The following is a 21,135-nucleotide window of genomic DNA, read 5'->3' as shown; positions in this document are numbered from 1 at the left end:
CTGTCGTCTTTTATCCGTCTACTAAGAATAATTGTAACAAATATCTTCAGCATGATAGTACGTGTAAAAGAACGACAGTAATTAATATTGTGCAACATAGCTTCCCCCCGAATGAAATTAAAAGAAAAAAGAATAATGATGTGATATAGAACGTGTGCCTAACAGTTTAAATTTTCCCTTCTCTATTTAGCGATGAGGTTTGTTGATATAAGCTTTTTTTCGTAAAGGAATCGAATAAGAGATGAAATAAGGAGAATCGTCGGGTAGATGGAAGGGAATAGAGCATGCGTATTACAAGTGATAGGCTACTAAAAATCGCATTCAACCGAAAAAAAATCAGATTTTTTTTCAACCGGGTCGAACAGGAGTATGAACGGCTAAAAGTAGTATGAACGGGCGAAGAAGAGAAAGAGAGCATGCGCATTAGAAGCGATAGGCTTCTAAGTTTACTAAACATCGAATTGAACTGAAAAAGAATCAGATGTTTACTAGGAGTCGAATAAGAACTGAAAAGGAAAATTCACATTTTTTACTCAGTTTACTAATTCTGTATTTTATTATGTTACAGTTTATATTAGTTCCAAATGATATTTACGGAGGGAAATTAGGAATGGAATGGAATGCAAAGTTGGCAGGAGTCTATTACTCCCTACTTTATCGCAGAACCTGGACAGAGTCCCTTGCTGCTGGATCATTCTAATCGGGCTTGTTTTTAAAAGGGTTATTTTTTTAATCTCGGATCTAATTTTTCAAGTTTTGTCTATTATTATTTTAGTGAATTTAAGACGGATTTAATTGCATTCCAATCCGTTGTTAAACCAGCGTTATCGAACCCATTTCATGGGCCGACCGCGGAAGGCTAGGCTTATAAAGCCTGTCCTCCCGACGTAATTCCCCTTCAGACCGTCCACTGAAGTCCTTTCGGTGCTAACTCTTTAATAGGCTAGCAGGAATACGCCACAACGGGGCACTAGCTATAAGGAGGGAGCAATGCGTCCCCTTTTCCGGAGGAGTCGCAATTGCTGGGATATTTTGTCTTACTGTAAGTTTTTTTTTTTTTTTTTAATTTAGACCGCGTTTTTGTTTTATGCGCGACTTACCGTGTTTGACGTCTTCAAACTATATAACTCGCGAAAACTTTTCACTCGCGACCCCGGAAACGCGTCTGACGCACTATTCCGTTTATGGCTCATGCGATATGGAGGCCCCTAAGCCTGGTTTGTCGATTTTCGGCTACCGCACCGCACCATCACGGTGGTTCGCCCAGTACGGCGTGAGGCCGCTTCCTTACAACTGTCGGAGTTGGGTCCTCTCGGCAGATGTCCCGAAGATGACTGTGTTCGGACACAGCCGCTCTCCCGAACAGTCTGCGCGCCTGCGCCACCCCCACCTCGGACACGGATTGAAATCTCGCATCAGATCGGAGAGTGGCGTTCCTGACGAACCACGGAGCTCCAAAGATCGTCCGCAACGCGATGTTTTGGACGGCCTCGATCTTCTTTTGAAGCGAGGAGCTCAACACTGCCCCCCATGCCGGGTAAGCATATGTTAGAATCGGCAGTACGTACAGCCGAAAAATGAGGAGCTTAGTTGCCAGTGGGTACGGGCTGGCACTGTTCAGCACTGGGTATAGCGAGGCTCTGGCGGCCTTAGCCCTCCGGGTCGCATAATTTACATGTTCGCCGAAGGTAAGCCGCCTGTCCAACACCACCCCCAGGTACTTAACTGTTTTCTCAAAAGGGATTTTCTCCCCTGAGATTTCCAGCTCTCTGGTCGGTTTTCGTGTCTTGCATGTGAACATCACGGCCACCGATTTTTCACCGTTGACCCTGATTCTCCACATGTCGAGCCACGGTTCCACTAAGTCCAGCTGCCTTTGGAGCCTCCGGACCGCGTAATCCACATTTGCGGATTCGTAGAAATATGCCGTGTCGTCTGCGTAAAGGGCCGTTTTGACCCCTTCCGACAGCGGCATATCGTTCACGTACAAAGTGTACAAGAACGGGGAAAGTACTGCTCCTTGGGGAACCCCAGCGGCTATTTCTCTGGTAGAGGAAATCGTTTCCCCTACGCGCACGACAAAATGTCGGTCTAGCAGATATGACCGCATCAGTCTGACATAGCGGTACGGGATCGCCGATCGCGCTAGCTTATAAAGCAGCCCGCTATGCCAAACTTTGTCAAAGGCCTTGGCCACATCCAGAAAAACGGCTGCAGTCACCCGTTTCCTGTTCAGGCCTCCGACAAGGTCGTCTATTATTTTTACCAGTTGGAGGGTGGTTGAGTGACCCTCCCTGAACCCAAATTGCTCGGGCCGCACTTCTCCCTCCATGTATCGCCTCAGTTTTTCGAGAAAAATCCTCTCGAACAACTTAGACAATACCGGTAACAGGGAGATTGGCCTATAATTCCGTGGGAAAAGTAAACTTTTCCCCGGTTTGGGTAAACATACGACTTTGGCCGTTTTCCAACAATTCGGGAAATATCCAACGTACAAAATGGACGTGAATATCACCGAAATTGCTGTAATCACGGAGGCCGGTATGGAGGGAAATTACATTCATATGCACAAGATGAGAGACTTAAAACCGAACCGAACCGATCCAAATACAATTATTTGAGGTCGCTTTTAACGCTGCTTCTTTCAACTACTACGTCTGTTAACTGTCGGTTGCAAACCGTTCGTGCTTCAGCGCTGTATAGTTTCGTTCTTTACAGTTGTATTTTGTAAAACGCCTTATTCGGTCGAGGGAAGAGGTTTTAAAGGGAAACGGTAAGTGCGTTCTGGATCCTTTCAGGAAACGCGTCAAATAATCGCGGAAAGATTTCCGAATGCCAGTAGCCCAGCAGAATAGCGTACGCGATTTGTTTAAAAAGTAACGTTCAACGGGATCGGTTTCAAAGGCAAAACGAAATGAACGATTCCGGAGGCAAAAGCTGATATTCAAAGAATTTCTGCCTGTCGGAAAACATTTGTATATAAATTATCACAACAAAGCGTTAAAAAATGCAGATTTTGCCGTAAGATTCTTCACGATTTTAATTTGAAATCGTATCTTGTAACAATTTTGCAAAAATCTAAGAGAATAGAAACTGAAAAGTTTTAATTGTTCTGTCCGGCGTTTAAAAAACATTATCGTTGAAGAAATAGACTCAATTTCATGTCGGTCGAAACACGGTTTCATTTAACCGGGCGTGTTAATTCGATTGGCACCAGGTACAGGATGACTAGACATCTCAGTAATGATCGAACTGAGAATGTACAAGACTACACTTCATTTACAGTCATACATATCATCCTCTGAAGTATTATCTAAACTGTAGTTATCGGAGGCTAAACAGGAAAAGAAAGAAAAGAAGGTACAGGATGACTGAAAAGCCACACCGGATTTTTATTCGTCCATTTCATGATGAGAAATTCGGTGTATGATACGATTCTGATATCGAACAGCACTTTATTTTGCGACCGGACTGTCGGTACAGAAGTATTGCCGTACAATTTTTGTCGATTTCTACTATCGGTTAACAAATGGTGAAAAGGGGACGGCTTCTTCAAATACGACGGAGAAACATAAAAAAAATTCACTAGCACGCGTTCGTGCGGTTTTTTGTGTGTAAAAGAACGAATTGTCAGTAGAGGACGATGGATTCAGCGTTTGCCGGATTTCTCTTCAGATTTTCGTTTTGGGCTTTTTCAAGGAAAGAGTTTACGAACCAAATCCTCCACATTATCGATGAACTGAAAACGAATTTTCAACAACATTTTGCGTCACGCGTCTCTCAATAAGCTCTTTCGAGCACAAAGATGCATGCTTCCGTCGGACCGCTTATTTCGAACGTGTTTTGTAAAAATTTGGTAAATATATAAACCTTTGCTAATGTAGTTGTAGAATTTAATTTAACTCGTTCATTTCATTCGTAAAATGTTACATGCGGCGACTGAGTTTAGTCGTTAGCGGTTCTCTTTTAAGTCGGTACCCGTTACAATTTAAGTAATTTCAATAAAAATAACATTTTATTAGAACATCTTGCTGCAATATTTTTTGTTTAAAATAAATTATAATCACGTTCAAGCTTTTGCTTTAACGTGATTATAATATTATTTCATATTATTTCATTATTATTTTCTTTTCAAATGCATATTTCTTATATAAAATAACTTTAAATTGGTGTGTATCTGTATGTATTATATTTTTCTCAAAAAAAAACCATAAGCTGAACATAAACTATTTACTGCAAGTCAAGCAATAATAACTGTGTGACAATTCTGTTTTCGTTTATTCATTTTGACATACCAAGAACTATTTAAAACGGTTTATCCCATTAAATGTTTTGCGTAAACGATGGGGAGGGGTTAACTCTCAATACTCAGATAAATACGTTAATATTATTAAATTTGTGTTTTGTGTTTCGGTGTTTCAAATACAGTTTATCAGCTCGTTAAAAATAAAAAAAATGAATTATAAAGATTTTTAGAAATCTATCTTTTTTATTATTATTTCTACTTATCAGAATAATCGAGGTGCAATTTTCTGAATCGTTAAGAATCTAATTTCTCTTTCTTTAAATTTGGTATTAAAAGTTTAAACGCCTTTGATTTTAAAAATGCAAGTATAAATATAGTTTATACATCTATTTATTTTTTTGTGTTTGATTTTAAATGTCCTTTTCTAAAAGTAAATAATTATTTCGATAGAAATAAAACACGGGGTACGAACGAGACCAGTATTTAAAATATAAATTTTAAACGTGAATTTGTACAAATGAAAGATCCCCTGTAAGAAGTCTTTAATTTTGACAACATGGAAGCTTAAAAATTAAGAAAACAACGTGCGAAAAACATTGTGACTGAAGTGAAGAGAAACTCCATAGTCTGTGGCAAAGCCCACGCTGATGACCAGGAAGATTATGCTGTGTGTTTAGCAAGACTTGAACGGCACTGTGCATCACAAGCTGCTGCTGCCAGGCAGTATGACAGACTCAGACCTGTAGTGTTGACAATTAAGTTATTGCACCTAGCAATTCAAAAGAAACGACCTCAATTGGTCAACAGAAAGGACTTCATACGACACGGTGTTAACTGCCACACCACATACATCTTTAACAACCTGTCAACAATTGAGAGAACTTGACTGTAAGGTTCTGATGCGTCCACCATATAGCTGTACATAATACCGTTAGCATATAATTTGTCTCAGTCTCTGCAACAACACCCTGAATGGTGTTAAATTAGTTTCAAAAAAGGTCTGTGAAACCATAAGCCATAAACCAAAAGTTGGTGAATAGAAACCATGGAAGTTCTATAGTGTAGGGTTTATGGTGTTGATGGAAAAATTTTAGAAGTTTATCGAAAAAAAATCTTGCATGTGGTCTCAAAAAGTTAATTTTCAATAACCATAAATGTATTCACAAATTTGTCCTACATGTCTCCATATTTCTTAGACAAACTGAAAACAAGGAAATATGAATCATTTAATAAACAAGTTATTAAAAAGTTTTTTTATTAAAAGAATTATACATACATTATATAAATCATTCCAAATCATCTTATGTATAAAATAATTAGTTTTAATAATAGTGTATATGCAATGACAAAAGAAAAAGAAAATAGCTACAAACTGCAAAGACCCTATACTAAATAGAGATAATTTATACCACTCTGTCAACCTTATTTAACTTTTGTGTAAAAGTTTATAGATAAAAATTACATGTAAAATTTTTCTAACCAATATGAATAGAAAGATGTATTTTTAAATTATCCCTTCGATTAAATGTTTTCTTACAAAAATTACAAGTGAATTTCTTCTCACCAGTATGAATAGAGAGATGACTTTTTAAACTACTCTTTTGACTAAATGTTTTCTTACAAAAATTACAAGTGAATTTCTTCTCACCAGTATGAATAGAGAGATGTCTTTTTAAATGACTGCTAAGTCTAAAAGTTTTTTTACAAAAATTACAAGTGAATTTCTTCTCACCAGTGTGAATAGAGAGATGTGCTTTTAAATTACTGCTATGATTAAACATTTTCTTACAAAAATTACAAGTGAAGTTCTTATCACCAGTATGAATTGAGAGATGTGTTAATAAATTACCCTTTTTAATAAATGTTTTGTTACAAAAATTACAAGTGTATTTTTTCTCATCTGTATTAGTAGAGATATGTGATTTTAACTTACTGTGTCGAATAAACATTTTTTTAGAAAAATTACATTTTAAGTTTTTTTTGACAACATGAATAGATAAGTGTGACTCTAATGTAGATCCCTGAGTGAAAGACTCCTTACAAAAAACACATGTGTGAATAGGAAGATGAGAAGATACGACATTCCTTTCTTTAACAGGTTTTTCTGTAATTTGCAGGCACTTTTCGTTAAAAGAAAAAGTGTTGAAATCATCATATTCTTCATCGCTGGCATTATCACATATGCACTTATATTTTAATTCATTGCAAACCACACATTTTGATCTCTGAAAACTACTTTCAGTAATTCTTTCCTCCACATCATCGATAACCTCTTCAATAAGATTCTAAAAAAAAAATGTAACTGTTAACTTAAAAGTCTGTCGGAAAATTTTTTATTTTTAATAATTCCAACTACAAATTGACAACTTATACTTTAATATTAATTATCTTATGTTCATATTTAAGCTGTCACTGTCTGTTCATTATATTTAAACGATTGAGGCTGTCTTTCCATGTGCACACTGAACAGTGAATATTTCTCATTTAACACATCTTCATAAGCACAAGGAGTATATACAGACAGTGAAAGATTAGTATTTTATTAGATTTCCAGGTATAGTGGTCGATATAGCGTAAGAACACTAATCGAAGACTTTGGGGAGATTGGTTCAGTTAAGAAATATCAGTGAAGTGGTAGACCATAAGTACTTGATGAAGACGTATCGACTACTATGTGATGTAGTCTTAACAAATCCGTGCAAAAGTTAGCTTAACAGAAAAACAACTGCAACAAGGCAATTTGTAATAAGCACAGTCTTTTCCCATATAAAGCAATTCAAAAGTTATTGGCCAGAGACTGTGCAAAGTGAATTCAATACTGGGGATGGTTTCTACAGTTTCTAGTGGACGTTTGTGAGCTGCCAACTATTTAAGCACAAATTTTACTTTATACTACCATTTAAATATGAATTCAATTCTCTGTGAAAAGAAATTCTAAGAAATTAACTTTGTATTGAGGAAGCCGATACCCTCCATGGCTTCAAAAAGGCATGTTTTTTTGCTAAAAAATAGTAGCATTTCAATATATTCTACTAATTTTCAGATTTATATCATGCAATAGTCATATTACTACTGAATAATCATTTTATTATAATTACAGATTATAATTTAATACACATGAAAAAAAGATTCTAATCAATGAGTACTGAAAAACCATAGAGAAATCGCAAAAAAACCACATTAAAAACCCAAGGATCCCTCAGAAAACACATAAATACCACACTAAAAACTATACATGAAGTATTAAGAAGTACAATATTTCCTACATTTATTCATTTCTATGTTTTATGAATGATTCAACAGCAATAATGCAACATGTTGGGAGGTAAACAAACAATTTGTTCTGGCTGTGCCACATTTACAGTACCATAAGAGACACAATGAAGTAGTTTCTCTGAGGACAACATTGTTCTTCATAAAACTGGTTTCTGTGAAAAGATTATAAATTTACTTGCAAGAATATATCAACTGCATTTCAGTAGGTTTGTTGTGTGATTAGGAACAGTATATTTTGGCACTATGAAGAAAGAAACAAGAACCTTATATAAAACCTTGCACGGAATGTTTATTCTTACTCAAAAGCAACAAGTTTTCAGTGACTTGTCAATCATACAATCCTACACATACTTTTGATCATTTCACATACAGTTTGGTATCATTTTTTTAAGTTTTAGTCAAAATATCCAGTGTTAAACAAGAATGCTAAATATTAGGTAAACCATCAAAAAGTAAATGAAAATATGTTACTTGTCTAGGTGTTGTCAGTTTATCATCTGCCATAGCAACAGGAGAAATAAAATGTTCTGTTCCCTCTGTTTCATGCTTGGTTTCTTGTTTAATACTAGAAGATAATGGATCTTCATCAAAAAATGAACTATCAGTTTGTGCATCCATACTCTGCAGCAAAACAAAGTAATAATAATAATTTATTATCTTTATATAAATAACATATATTAAAAATATATCTATTTTTCTTATAATGATAAAACAAATTGGTTTTCATAGAAATAACTCATCCATGTGAGTAGTTCTATAATAATATTCAACTGGAACCTTTCAATATATAATCACACATGATAGTTCCAGAAAAGTGAAATATTGTAAGTATTGGCAGTAAATTAATATAAAAAACACATCAATCTTGTTTGGAAACAAAAATGCCATAGAATAAGAATTATCGAAACCTATAACAAAGTTTCTCTAACAAAGTAAACAAGGTTCATAAAGGAAAGGATAGCTTTATATTCTTATAAAACATTTTTATAAACAATGTTAAATGTGGGTATAAAATTACTATGTTAGTCACCTTCATTTAAGGCGTGAGGCACCTGCTCACTGTATTTTATTTGTTACGTATTGTTGATAAAATGTTAATGCAATCTGTTAAATAAAGTTATTTATTGCCCTATACTCTACTAAAATGTTTTTTACACCATAAACCAAAATATCTCAAGCTAGACATAAATGGAATATGATTATATGTGAGCAATAAACAATAAATAAAAATAACATAATGAACAGAATAAATAAGAATTCTTACAATAATTAGGTTTTATGTTTTTAACTTAAAACAAGGTAAAGAAGAAAATAGCTTACTTGTTTAAATATTGTCAGACGATCATCTGTCTGAATAGACAGATGATCGTCTAGTAAATGATTTCTTACAAAAATTACAAGTGAATTTCTTCTCACCAGTGTGAATGTAGAGATGTGTTTCTAAACTACTGTTGTGTCTAAATGTTTTTTTACAATAATTACAAGTGAAGTTCTTTTCACCAGTACAAATAGAGAGATGTCTTAATAAATTATACTTTAGAGTAAATGATATCTTACAAAACTTACAAGTGAATTTCTTTTCAACAGTATGAATAGAGAGATGTGCTTTTGAATTACTCTTTTGACTAAATGATTTCTTACACAAATTACAAGTGAATTTCTACTCACCAATATGAATAGTGAGATGAGTTTTTAAATGACTCTTTTGAATAAATGATTTCTTACAAAAATTACAAGTGAACTTCTTTTCACCAGTATGAATAGAGAGATGTCTTTTTAAACTACCGTTTTGTCTAAATGTTTTCTTACAAAAATTACAAGTGAATTTCTTCTCACCAGTGTGAATGTAGAGATGTGTTTCTAAACTACTGTTGTGTCTAAATGTTTTTTTACAATAATTACAAGTGAAGTTCTTTTCACCAGTACAAATAGAGAGATGTCTTTTTAAACTACTCTAACAGTGAAAGTTTTCTTACAAAAATTACAAGTGAATTTCTTTTCACCAGTATGAATAGAGAGATGACTTTTTAAATTACTGCTTCGTCTAAAAGGTTTTTTACAAATATTACAAGTGAATTTCTTCTCACCAGTATGAATATAGAGATGGTTTTTTAAACTACTGTTGAGTCTAAATGTTTTCTTACAAAAATTACAAGTGAAGTTCTTCTCACCAGTATGAATAGATAGATGTTCTTTTAAACTACAGTTATGCCTAAATGTTTTCTTACAAAAATTACAAGTGAAGTTCTTCTCACCAGTATGAATAGAGAGATGTGTTTTTAAATTCCCGCTGAGTAAAATTTTTTTTACAAAAATTACATGTTAACTTATTTTTACCAAAATGAATAGATGTGTGACTCTCTAGTAGATCTCTGAGTGAAGGATTCCTGACAAAAAACACGTGTGTGAATAGGAAGATGAGAAGATATGACATTCCTTTCCTTAACTGGTTTTTCTGTAATTGGCAAGCACTTTTCTTTAAAAGAAAAACTGTTGAATTCATATTCTTTGCTAATGACATTATCACATATACAGTTACATTTTAATTTATTGCAAACCACACATTTTGATGTCTGTAAACTACTTTCAGTACTTCTTTCCTCCACATCATCGATAGCTTCTCCACTAAGATCCTAAAAAAATTAATGTAACTGTTAGGTTAAAAATTTACCGGAAAACTGTGTTAATTTTAATAATGCTAAATACAAATTGACAACTTACACTCTAATATTAAATATCTTATCTTCACATTTAAGCAAGCTCAATATGTTTGTAAGAAGTAAAATTAAAATTTCTTTAGTATAGCAGTATCTTGCAGCCTTGCGAGTCGCTTCCGCATATGGTCCAGGTTGTCACTCGCTGAATGGCATCAACTGCAGACCTACTCCTAACAAATCCGTATTAATTGGAGGACAGGCCCTCCCCGTTTCATCAATCTCTTCCCAAAGACTCTTTGTCAGCATTCGTTCATATATCTTGGCTATGACATCAAGCAGGCATACAGGTCAATACTTCTTGCCCTGTTCCCCTAACCTGGTCTTTGGTATCAAGACCAGTCTGGCCTCCTTCCATGACTTGGGGAAGCTGCCCCTCTTAAAGCCGTATTCAGCATATCCAGGACATAAAACTCTACCAACCTATTCATCAACAAACCCAACAACCAATCCAGGCCCAGGCACTTCCTGAGGTTAATTCTATCTGTTCCGTTCCTAGAATGAGCCAGCTAGTGCTGCGCTCTAGTTTCTATTAGCGCTGGCCTGCAAGTCAGTTTTATACATTCATTCGAGTAAAGAATCCTGTCTGGTGCAATCATGTATTTTTTGGTCTAATGTGACTAGTGTTATTTAGTATTGTACGAAATAAATTCAACTGTCCTAGAAGAATATGGTTTCATTTCATTCAATTACAATCAACGATCAATACAGTCCATCGTAGCTCTAAAGATTTAACTCATTTAAGCTCATTGCAGCTCATTTAAGCTCCCCAATGGTGAACCTCTCCTCCTGAGCAATCATATTTCAGTGCTCCATTTGAATCATCGGGAATAGGTCCAACATATTTCTCAATGCCTTAGCCCTTGAAAGGAGTGGAACAGGTACCCACAAACGTTTTGGTAACACGCCTATAGGTTCTACCTCACGGGTCCACCTCCAGGTCTTCTACAAGTCTTCGTCAGTCTGCCTTTTTCACTGACTTAATAGCGGCAGTTACAAGGCTGCTTCTGGCAGCCTTGTATGTAGATTCTGCCTCTTCAGTCTGTATTGAATTTCTGGACCTGAGCCTCTGCAGTCACCTTCTAGCTTACTGGACTGCAGCTCTTAAAGATGCAATTAATGTTCCCATTTCACCAGTAAATTCGCCTGAGGTCAAAGCTGTAGCTTCTGTGCAGCTTATCACAATCTGCAAACATAATAAAAGAGAACTCATCTGGATCTCTCGATTGTATAATTGAGATACTTTCAGCCACAGAATCAGCAAAGGTCGTAGCCTGAGCCTTGGAAGGCTTCCATTTTTGAGATAACTTCACTCTTGGGCATCTATCCCCCAATAGCTTAAATACTACGGCCTGCTGGTCAGTGTTGTGGACATGCAAATCGGCCACTCATTCAGCCAGCCAACCTGGAATCGCCAATATATCTACAACAAACCTCTGTTCCTCTTCCAATAAAGGTTGTTAGAATATATGGAGTATTGATGACCACCAGATTCACCGAGCCCAGCATGGTAGCCAATCTGTATCCATGACTGGTAGACCTTGTACCACCTAGCTCAATACATTCTGCATTCACATCACTGTCAAAATAACCAGGTTCGCAAATCGTCTTATAAAGCGTTCCAGCTCATCCATCATTGCATCAAATATATCTATATTAAATTCAGAGAGATGTAACAGTTCACTAATGTATATTCAGACAAGGCCACAGCCACATAACCATCTTTGCAATCAATCTCAGAGATAGCATATCTCCCTGAAAAATTTATAATGGCAGCATCTCCCATACAATCAACAATTCAGTTGCCCAATGTCATCATTCTCTTGTTAGGCTCCACTATTAGTAGGAAATATACATCATTATTTATTGCTATGACCCAGGCAAGGTTATAGGCCACAGCGTGATGGTTGGTATTGAGTTGAAAACATTTCATTTTTTATAACAAGTGCATTCCCAGCTTCCATCCGATGACTTGTTTGATCAATGAATACACCTAGTTCGCTCTCTTAATATATATAATAGTCTGCCCTCTTAAGCCCAGCACTGCCACAATTGTAGCAGTTATTCCTCCTGTCGACACCTTTGCATGCAGTAGCAACATGTCCGATCTGGGCTTCTAACTTCCACCTGGCAAGAATGGTAGCCGATGACCATTCGCCCTGAAGCTAAGTGCAGACCAGCCTCCTTGGTTGGTATAATTATGGTAGCATTTTCACAGCTACCAAAGACCAGCCTGATTGATGTGACGCTAACTTCAATTGTTTGATTGAGCGTCTCCCGACAACTTCCACCACCCCTTCCTTAGCGGTGTCACTAACCAAATCTTTAATATGGACCACAGACAGTTTATATATTAGAGTTTTGTCTGTCATTGACACACCTGACGCTACAGTGGCCATCTTGTACTTGAGGTTATCTGGCACTGTATTCCCTTTGAGTCTAGCCTCAAGCTCTTCTCCTTTACCTTCTGGAGATCGACTTGCACAGTTTGCATCCATTTGTCTTCAGTGTCCTTATCCCTAGTCAGGTCTCTGACCCACTCAGCCTCAACTTTAGCCTGATTTTTTAGCTAGGAAACGAACTCTCTGATCACCTTCTTAATAGTAGGGTGTGCTCTGCACATGACTACCAGCGCTTGAAGCTCCTCCAATAAGATACCTATCTCCGTGTTGTTGGAGTCCATACTGGTCTTTAGGCCTCTTCCTAGCCCATTCAGCAGGTCCAAAAATATTCCTCTCCTCCACCGAAAGATCGACCACACTAAATTAGGGGGTCCCTACGGAAGATATTGCTGTATTGGCACATTTCAGGAAGATCTCTGCAGTCTCCATCTCTTGCGGCGCAGTACCAATCAGATGTTAAACATGAACCCTCCACCCAATTCCTACAACAGCACGTCCACACAACACTGAACTATTACACATTACTCAACTCAAATATAAAATGAACTATAGAAAGTTCAACCAAAATTTTAAATAATTCAGATTAAAAACTGCTTACATGACTAACAATAACATAAATAAATAATGTCAATCCTAAAAAAAAAAAAGAAGATAAATTTAATATAGATAGACCAGGTATATATATATATATATATATATATATAATATATATATCGTTTAAAATGAGCAACCGTGATTTTAAAATGTGTCAATCAGTATCAAAGAACATATAAATGCTATAAATAAAAGTTGCATAAAAAAATTAAATTTTGCTAACCACATTCTAAATAAAAATCATAATTACGACACAGAAAATTTTATTAATATACATCACTATTCTAACAATATTATGAAAATAATAGTTTGGTAAAATTACATGTATATTTATAAAGACAATCTGATAAGTGAGTAAACAAAATTTGATGTTTTATGCAAAAAAAAATATTGAATAATAATTGTTTACTTTTTGGTTGGTCAAACTGATTGCCTCTGTCCACTACACATTACAATTTAGACCACTGTATGGGCAACACACTACCATTACTTGTGGAAATCAATTACAAAACGAATATCACTGAACTGAATTCACCATCTGGTCTATCAACAACAAAAATGCTAACCAAGAATGAGGATTATCATAAACTATAACAAAGCTTCCTGGTAAATGAACATGCTTCATAAAAGCAAGGAAAGCTTTGGGCTGTTTTACTTTATCTATTATTTTACTTTTTGTTTTATTGTTTATCTTCGTAAGCAATGTTGAATCTCGGTATAAAATGAATAATGTTTAGGCAGCTCTCTTTGTTACGTATTGTTGTAAGAAATGTTTATATACCATAAAATGTTAGAGGCATTCTGTTTATCAAAACTATTTACCTCCTTATACTCCATAATTAACCATTTTTTACACTATAAATCAAAATATCTCATGTCAGACATGAATGCTAAACGATATCTGGGCCATAAACAGTACATACAAATATCTTGAAAATAGACAAATTGAGAATTCTTATAATAACTAGGTTTTAAATTTTTAACTTAAACCATGATATAATAGAAAACAGCTTACTTGTTTAGATATTGTCGGTGCATCATCTGTCTTTGCATGAGGTATAAACAAATTCTCTTTGCTGTGTTTCGTGTATGTTTTCTTCTAAAAATGAATTCCCAGTTTGTACATTCATTCTCTGTAAAAAATAAAGTAAAAAAAAATATGTTATTATATTAATGGAACATAAAATGTACGAAGTTAATGAAATATAACATCTGATGATGTTAAGAGATTGAATCTAAATATAATGTCAAAGAATTCAAAATAATTCAATGGATCAGAGCGTGTTGCAAACCACCAACCTGTGTCGGTAACTTCCTCAAACAATCATTTTCGACTCATAAATGCCAGCGTTAACACTTAACTATCAGCATAAAATGACATGACATTTCAATATTATACTTCGTTTTTAACACAGGCATGTGCCTGTGCACATGCCTGTGTTAAACTCCGCGTGCCATTTAACTCAGCGTGCCTAATTTCATTGACAAGCTTTTCCCCCTTTTCATTAATCTGACATAGTAACAAATATGTGAAAACTTGTAAAACTGTAGCCTCCCATACACCATTATCACATAGGCATATAACCTATAAGATCACTTATGGTGGCAGTCCAAGAGCTCCAGATTCAGGATGCTATAACCTAAGGTGTCTGTATCTGGACAGGCCGCAGCGCAAGTGTGTGGCTGCCTTACAGGGGTTGGAATGGCGCATGGAGCACAGGGAAGAAGTAAAATTGTTGCTGAACAACTTGGCTGGACCATCAAGATTGGTTTCGATAGGGTCCTATGGCGGCCTCAGCCAATGGTTGGAACCTTAGGTAGTAGCTAGTCCGCTGATCTGAGAGTGCCTAGAGTCATCATGACCTCCGCTTCTGAGGAGCTGTATATTAGTCGCAGGAGGAGATTTGGAAAACAGTGGTGGTCCCCTGACTTTAACGTGCTGCGCGCAAGTGCTACTCTGTGTGTTGGAAAGCTGCAATGTTCCCATAGCCCAGAGGGCTGTAGCACATGACTACTTGTCTGATCGCACAGTTTGGTTCATGGATGTGCACCTAGTTCTGGAAAAATCCATCAACAGGAGAAGCTCGTAGAGCTTCGTTCTCGGTCCCTTGCTGTTGAACCTGGTATTCAACGGATTTTTGGGACTGATATTCCCGAAAGTGGTCACGGCACAGGCTTTCACTGATGACTGTTTCCTGTTAGTTTCTTGGTAACTCATGACTTCAGCTAGAAGACAAAGTGCAGTCGTCTTTGTCAACCGCAGAGGGATAGACATTCAAAATTGAAAGATTTCTGTGCCCAAGATGAAGTTTATGCTTCTCAAGGGTGCAGACAAATTATCATACAGTCATAACCACCATATTAAATATAAAGGCTGTGTAATCAGCCAAGTTTGAGTTCAACTAGGTATTTCCTAGGTGTGTTCTTTGATGAGAAATCAAACAATGAAGGTGAAGGTGTCTTCAAAAGTACGACTTCTTATGCAGCGACCATTTGGGTGTATAGATTGGAAAGAAATCGAGCACTTATTCAAAATTTAAGGAGTGCCTAGCGCAGATCCTTAATTGTATACACTGGTGTTTTTAAAACAACCTCCTACAAGGCTATCACTGTATTGGGAAAGGCTCTAACAATTGATTTAGTGGTGAATGTTCGAACGACCATGTTTAGATTGGGAAGAGAAAGGGAGGCTGAAGTATCTGGGATGCGGTTCTGAGCCAGGCAGAGCCTGTACCAAAGTGGAATGGTGATCTCAATGCTCTGGTTCTAAATTTTGAACAGTTGCCCATCTCATGCCTGTGGAGGAGGCTTTACAGACGCGCGATGGAGGCATGGCAGCAAGAATGGCACGCCGTGACTAAGAGATGACCCACTCTATTTCAAAGCTCAGTAGCAGTTTGTGGCACAGACATTCAATTTTATTCTTTAGGGCGACAGAATGGGATGGTGGCAGGAGAAATGCCAAGCAAACCAGTACATCATTTAAACCAATTAAAAAACACATTAACAGATTTTTCAAATGAAGATTTTACAAATAAGCAATTAAATAAACATCAAAATTTATTACACTGTTTCTGGTAATGCTACACTGTGCTATTGGGGTTTTCGTAATCAAACATCAGAGTCCAGAATATAAGTAAAAACAATAAAATAAGGATGTGTTAGCAACCACTATGGATCCTCAATGCCTGAACTGAGCAGTCATGTGAGGAACCAATGAGCCCCTTGTGGCAGCTAATGTGTTAATTATTTTATTATACCAGTTAGAGAGTACTTTAAAAAACATAGATCCAACATTTTGTTTGTAATTCTCTATATATTATATTTGAACAATGTGCAAATGCAAGCGTATATTTTATAAAGATTTTAAGTTAATTGGTTACTTATAATTAATTTGAAACTTCAAATAAATTATAGAGAAATCAGATATAACACATACTTTATTGCATCTAAAAAAAGTTCAACAATGTGGAAGTCAATTAAAAAACGAATACCACTGAATTGCATTCACCATCTGTTCTACCTGCATTTATCACTCAGTCTTATATAAGAATTTCCTTCCACTGAATTTTCTGCTACTCTTTTTTATACTTTTGTACCAATCAACCTAGTAACTTTAATAAGAGTATTCAAGAGGAGAAAATCTATACTGTTGACAGACTGTAAAGGGGAAAAATTCTCCTCAGTTTAAGAGGGCCTCCTTTCAGTTATAGCAATGATATACAGAATTCAAGATCTTAAAAACATCTATTTTTCTTACGGTCATAAAATAATGGTTTTCACTGAAATAATTCATTTGTGCAAGTGCTTCGATAATAATATGCAACTGGCATTATTAGACTTTATCTCACCAGAACACAAATATAATGCAGGCATTGCCATTAATTAATCTATCAATAGAAAAATGTTTGCCCCTAAGCACAATCTAAAAGGTTTGTCAAAAGACATAAGTCTCTGGTATAAACATAAAAAATCCATCAATCTTGTTTGAAAGCAAAAATGCAGTGACCTAGAATGGGCATTTATTGAAAACAATAACAAAACTTCTCATAACTGAACATGCTTCATAAAAGCAAGGAAAGCTTTGTACTGTTTTACTACTATCTTGGTAGACAATGTTGAATCAGGGTATAAAATGAATAATGTATAGGCAACTTTGTTTATAACTTGAGGCATCAGCTCACTGTATTTTCTTTGTTATGTATTGCGATAGAAAATGTATATCTATTATAAAATGTTAGTAGCAATAATCTAAGCTGTCTACCTCCCTTTACTCCATTAACTGTTTTTTACACTACAAATCACAATATTTCATGTTAGACATGAATGCTAAACAATATGTCAGCCATAAATAGTAAATAAACATATCCTGATGAATAGAATAATTAAAAATTCTTGCAATAACTAGGTTTTATATTTTTAACTTAAACCAAGGTAAAATAGAAAATTACATACTTGTATAATAATTGTAAGTTCATCATCATCTGTCTTGAAAAGAGGTACGAACGAACATTCTGTTTGCCCTATTTCATGTATGCTTTCTTTCTTAATAGGCAAGGATAATGGAACTTCTTCCACAAATGAATTATCAGTTTGTGCATCCATACTCAGGAAAAAATATAAAATAATAATAATGAAATATTACTGAAATTTAACATCTGATGAAATCAAGAGATTAGAGCTAACTATAAAGTCAAAGATAATTTAAGACATGCTATGGATCGGAGCGTATTCCAAAGCACCAACCTGTGTCAGTTAGGTATGCAAATGACTTACTACAAAAATAATCTATAATAACAAACACCACATGAAAACCAGAGTTTTATGGTGTAACTGAATGATCACTGAATTTCTAAATCTCAAAAAAATATACATGAGTTGGCAACAACAGTACAGGTCACTGTTTTATATTCCCTTAAAAGGTACAATTTTTGGCAAAAGTAAAGTTTCCACTGGTTACATAGAATTTGATGCTTAAATAAACAAAGATTATTACAACTTTTTAACTATTAATGGAAAATTATTTAGTTGTAAAAACATGAAAAGTAATTTTTACCAAATCAAAAAATTTACGGTTGAAAAACAATAATCAGAGTAAGACACCAGTAACATAAAATAAGCACAATCTTCCATTAGCTATTAGAAGTACGCAAGTCAAAAGGAGATGAACTAACCTGACCCTAGTTACAACTTCCTTACACAACCATCTTGGACCGATAAATGGCAGCATTAACATTATTCGATCAGCGTAATATGACATGAGATTCAATATTATAAAGAGTTTTTAACACAATCATACTACGTTTTTAATACACTTTTCATTAATCTAACATCATAACATGTGATGTGAAAACTTGTAAAACTGCAGCCTCTCATACGTCATTATCAACCATTAACAAAAACATAACTAATTATTTGGAGGGAAGCAAGCAATTTAAAAAACATCTAAATTTATAACAGTGTTTTTAGTAATGTCACACCGCATATATTACCTGACTATTTCCATAATTTGAGTCGGTCCCATTATTTCACAGAATATAAGTAAGATTTACTTACCTCCTGGCTATTCAAAGAAGGTTCAATATTCAATACGTTGATACTGTAATAGTAAATTATTATTTTCAAGCGTTGTTCCTAACGATCAATAATTTACCTATGTATGTAGACTATCGAGTAGTAATATGATCTGTCGAATGAAAATGTAGTAACAATTCGATTACTGAAATATTTCGAGATATCCCGAATTACCAAATGCATCTTTAAAATTATTATCTCGCTTGAAATACAGTAGTGCAGGGGAATATTACTAATTTTTATGAATTATGAATAAATTTTACTACTTTTAATTCGTCACTCGCTCGGATTTGGAAGATGAATAGGCCGAATACTATTTTGTATGAATATAACAGGAATATGAATGATGACAGAATCTGAACTACTACTATTTTCGGGCAAGTGAATATTTTAATATGTAATTACCAATTCCAGCAGACACGTATTTATTTTCTGACGTAATTTCTCTCTACTTCTTTCACTATAATATACAACTTCTACTATTAATTTGAAAAAATATATTTAAATTCGTACTCACCTTCAACTCTATGTTATATATAAGACTACACTTCATTTACTCATACATATCATCCTCATGCAGATTCAGACTCTGAAGTAATACCCGAACGGTAATTCCCGAAGACTAAACAGGAAAAAGAAGGAAGTAACAATGTCATTTTTTACTATTCTCATGTTCCATACGAATTAACACAAAATTTACAAACAAAAAAAAAAACAAAGATATCCATATTAGCGACTGTTTGAGAATGACATAATAATTCAATAAAACCATTACATTGTAGAATATAATTTTTAGGGAGAGATGAATTGCGGCGCCAGTAACCAGTAGACAGTCATAACTTAAGAAATGATCCATTAGTAACAGCTATTAAAGTGTATTAGTCAAAATAATAATTATTCAGTGTTTGTACTCGTGAAAAACGATTAGTAATATTCATATTTCAAATAAATCATTCGATTATTTATATCATTCCATTACTAATATCTCGATTATTAAAATCGAGATATTGAATACAAGAGAGAAATATTAAAAATTAAAAAACACGTCTTCGAAAAAAACTTTGCTGACAAACATTGCCTTTTAATATAGAATAACTACTAATATAATAGAAAGACCGTACTGGTGAAAATTTTGTATGTAGTATTTGTACATGTATAATTTTTTTTATAATTGTTTAAATCTAAACATATATATATATTTTTTTTTTTTTTTCTGAACAATCCTTGTTCAGACAAGTATTTTACCTGCCATTCAAAACCTGTATGGTGATGAACGTTTTTACGTGCAACAAGACGGAGCCCCGCCTCACTTCTATCGAGATATCAGGTTGTACCTCGATAAAATTCTACCCGGACGGTGGGTGGGTCAAATAGGTGCTGTTGAGTACCAACCTCGGTCTCCTAATTTGACACCTCTGGACTTGTACCTCTGGGGGACCATCAAGAATGTCGTGTATCGACAAAAACCAGCAACATTCGACGAGCTACGTGAAAAAATCGTAGTCATGTGCCGCTATTACGCCAAATACACTAACAGCCGTAGTTCGGCGCCATAGGCATTATATAAAAGCTGCTGGTGATCATTTCGAACACATTCCATAACCCTCTGTCAGTGCCAAAAATTGTCACGTCAAGTCAAATTTATCACGAGATATGGACTAGCAACAAACCCTTCTATATACATATATATATATATTTATTTATTTATAGTCTATGGCACTCCTGGTAATATAAGTGTTCCGACGCGGGAATACTTAAATATGGGATACATCAAAATCGGTTCAGCCGTTGAGCTGCTACGGTGGAACAAACATACATACATTTTTTTTTGTCTTCAGTCATTTGACTGGTTTCGTGCAGCTCTCCAAGATTTCCTATCTAGTGCTAGTCGTTTCATTTCAGTATACCCCCTACATCCCTAACAATTTGTTTTACATATTCCAAACGTGGCCTGCCTACACAATTTTTTCCTTCTAGCTGTCCTTCCAATATTAAAGCGACTATTCCAGGATGCCTTGGTATGTGGCCTATAAGTCTGTCCCTTATTTTAACTATATTTTTCCAAATGATTCTTTCTTCATCTATTTGCCGCAATACCTCTTCATTTCTCACTTTATCCACCCATCTGATTTTTAACATTCTCCTATAGCACCGCATTTCAAAAGCTTCTAATCTTTTCTTTTCAGATACTCCGATCGTCCAAGTTTCACTTCCATATAAAGCGACACTCCAAACGTATACTTTCAAAAATCTTTTCCTGACATTTAAATTAATTTTTGATGTAAACAAATTATATTTCTTACTGAAGGCTCGTTTCGCTTGTGCTACT

At 35.1% G+C, this 21,135-nt stretch overlaps 1 protein-coding gene and 1 long non-coding RNA gene across 2 annotated transcripts; both read right to left on the bottom strand.

The window, feature by feature from the left end:
* Positions 1–5,484: 5,484 nt before the first annotated feature.
* LOC142332949 (uncharacterized) lies at positions 5,485–8,864 on the bottom strand. The gene is made up of 3 exons (XM_075379668.1): positions 8,843–8,864; positions 7,994–8,143; positions 5,485–6,531 (listed from the first exon to the last, which is right to left on the bottom strand). The coding sequence occupies exons 2-3, from the start codon at positions 8,138–8,140 to the stop codon at positions 5,722–5,724; spliced, it is 957 nt and encodes a 318-aa protein (XP_075235783.1). The 5' UTR covers positions 8,141–8,143; positions 8,843–8,864; the 3' UTR covers positions 5,485–5,721.
* Positions 8,865–9,815: 951 nt separating this feature from the next.
* LOC142332950 (uncharacterized) lies at positions 9,816–18,869 on the bottom strand. The gene is made up of 3 exons (XR_012758452.1): positions 18,789–18,869; positions 14,248–14,365; positions 9,816–10,155 (listed from the first exon to the last, which is right to left on the bottom strand). It is a non-coding gene; the product is annotated as an uncharacterized LOC142332950 (long non-coding RNA).
* Positions 18,870–21,135: the final 2,266 nt, after the last annotated feature.

This window comes from Lycorma delicatula, chromosome 12 (assembly GCF_047948215.1).
Source record: "Lycorma delicatula isolate Av1 chromosome 12, ASM4794821v1, whole genome shotgun sequence".
Classification (NCBI taxonomy): domain Eukaryota; kingdom Metazoa; phylum Arthropoda; class Insecta; order Hemiptera; family Fulgoridae; genus Lycorma; species Lycorma delicatula.
This window is presented reverse-complemented; position numbering and strand designations above follow the sequence as displayed.

Excerpts from the sequence above, each read along its gene's own strand:
- LOC142332949 (XM_075379668.1), bottom strand. The coding sequence starts at position 8,140 with ATGGATGCACAAACTGATAGTTCATTTTTTGATGAAGATCCATTATCT. Across the intron at positions 6,532-7,993 it reads AACTGACAACACCTAGACAA|AATCTTATTGAAGAGGTTAT; the intron begins GTAACATATTTT and ends TTTTTTTTTTAG.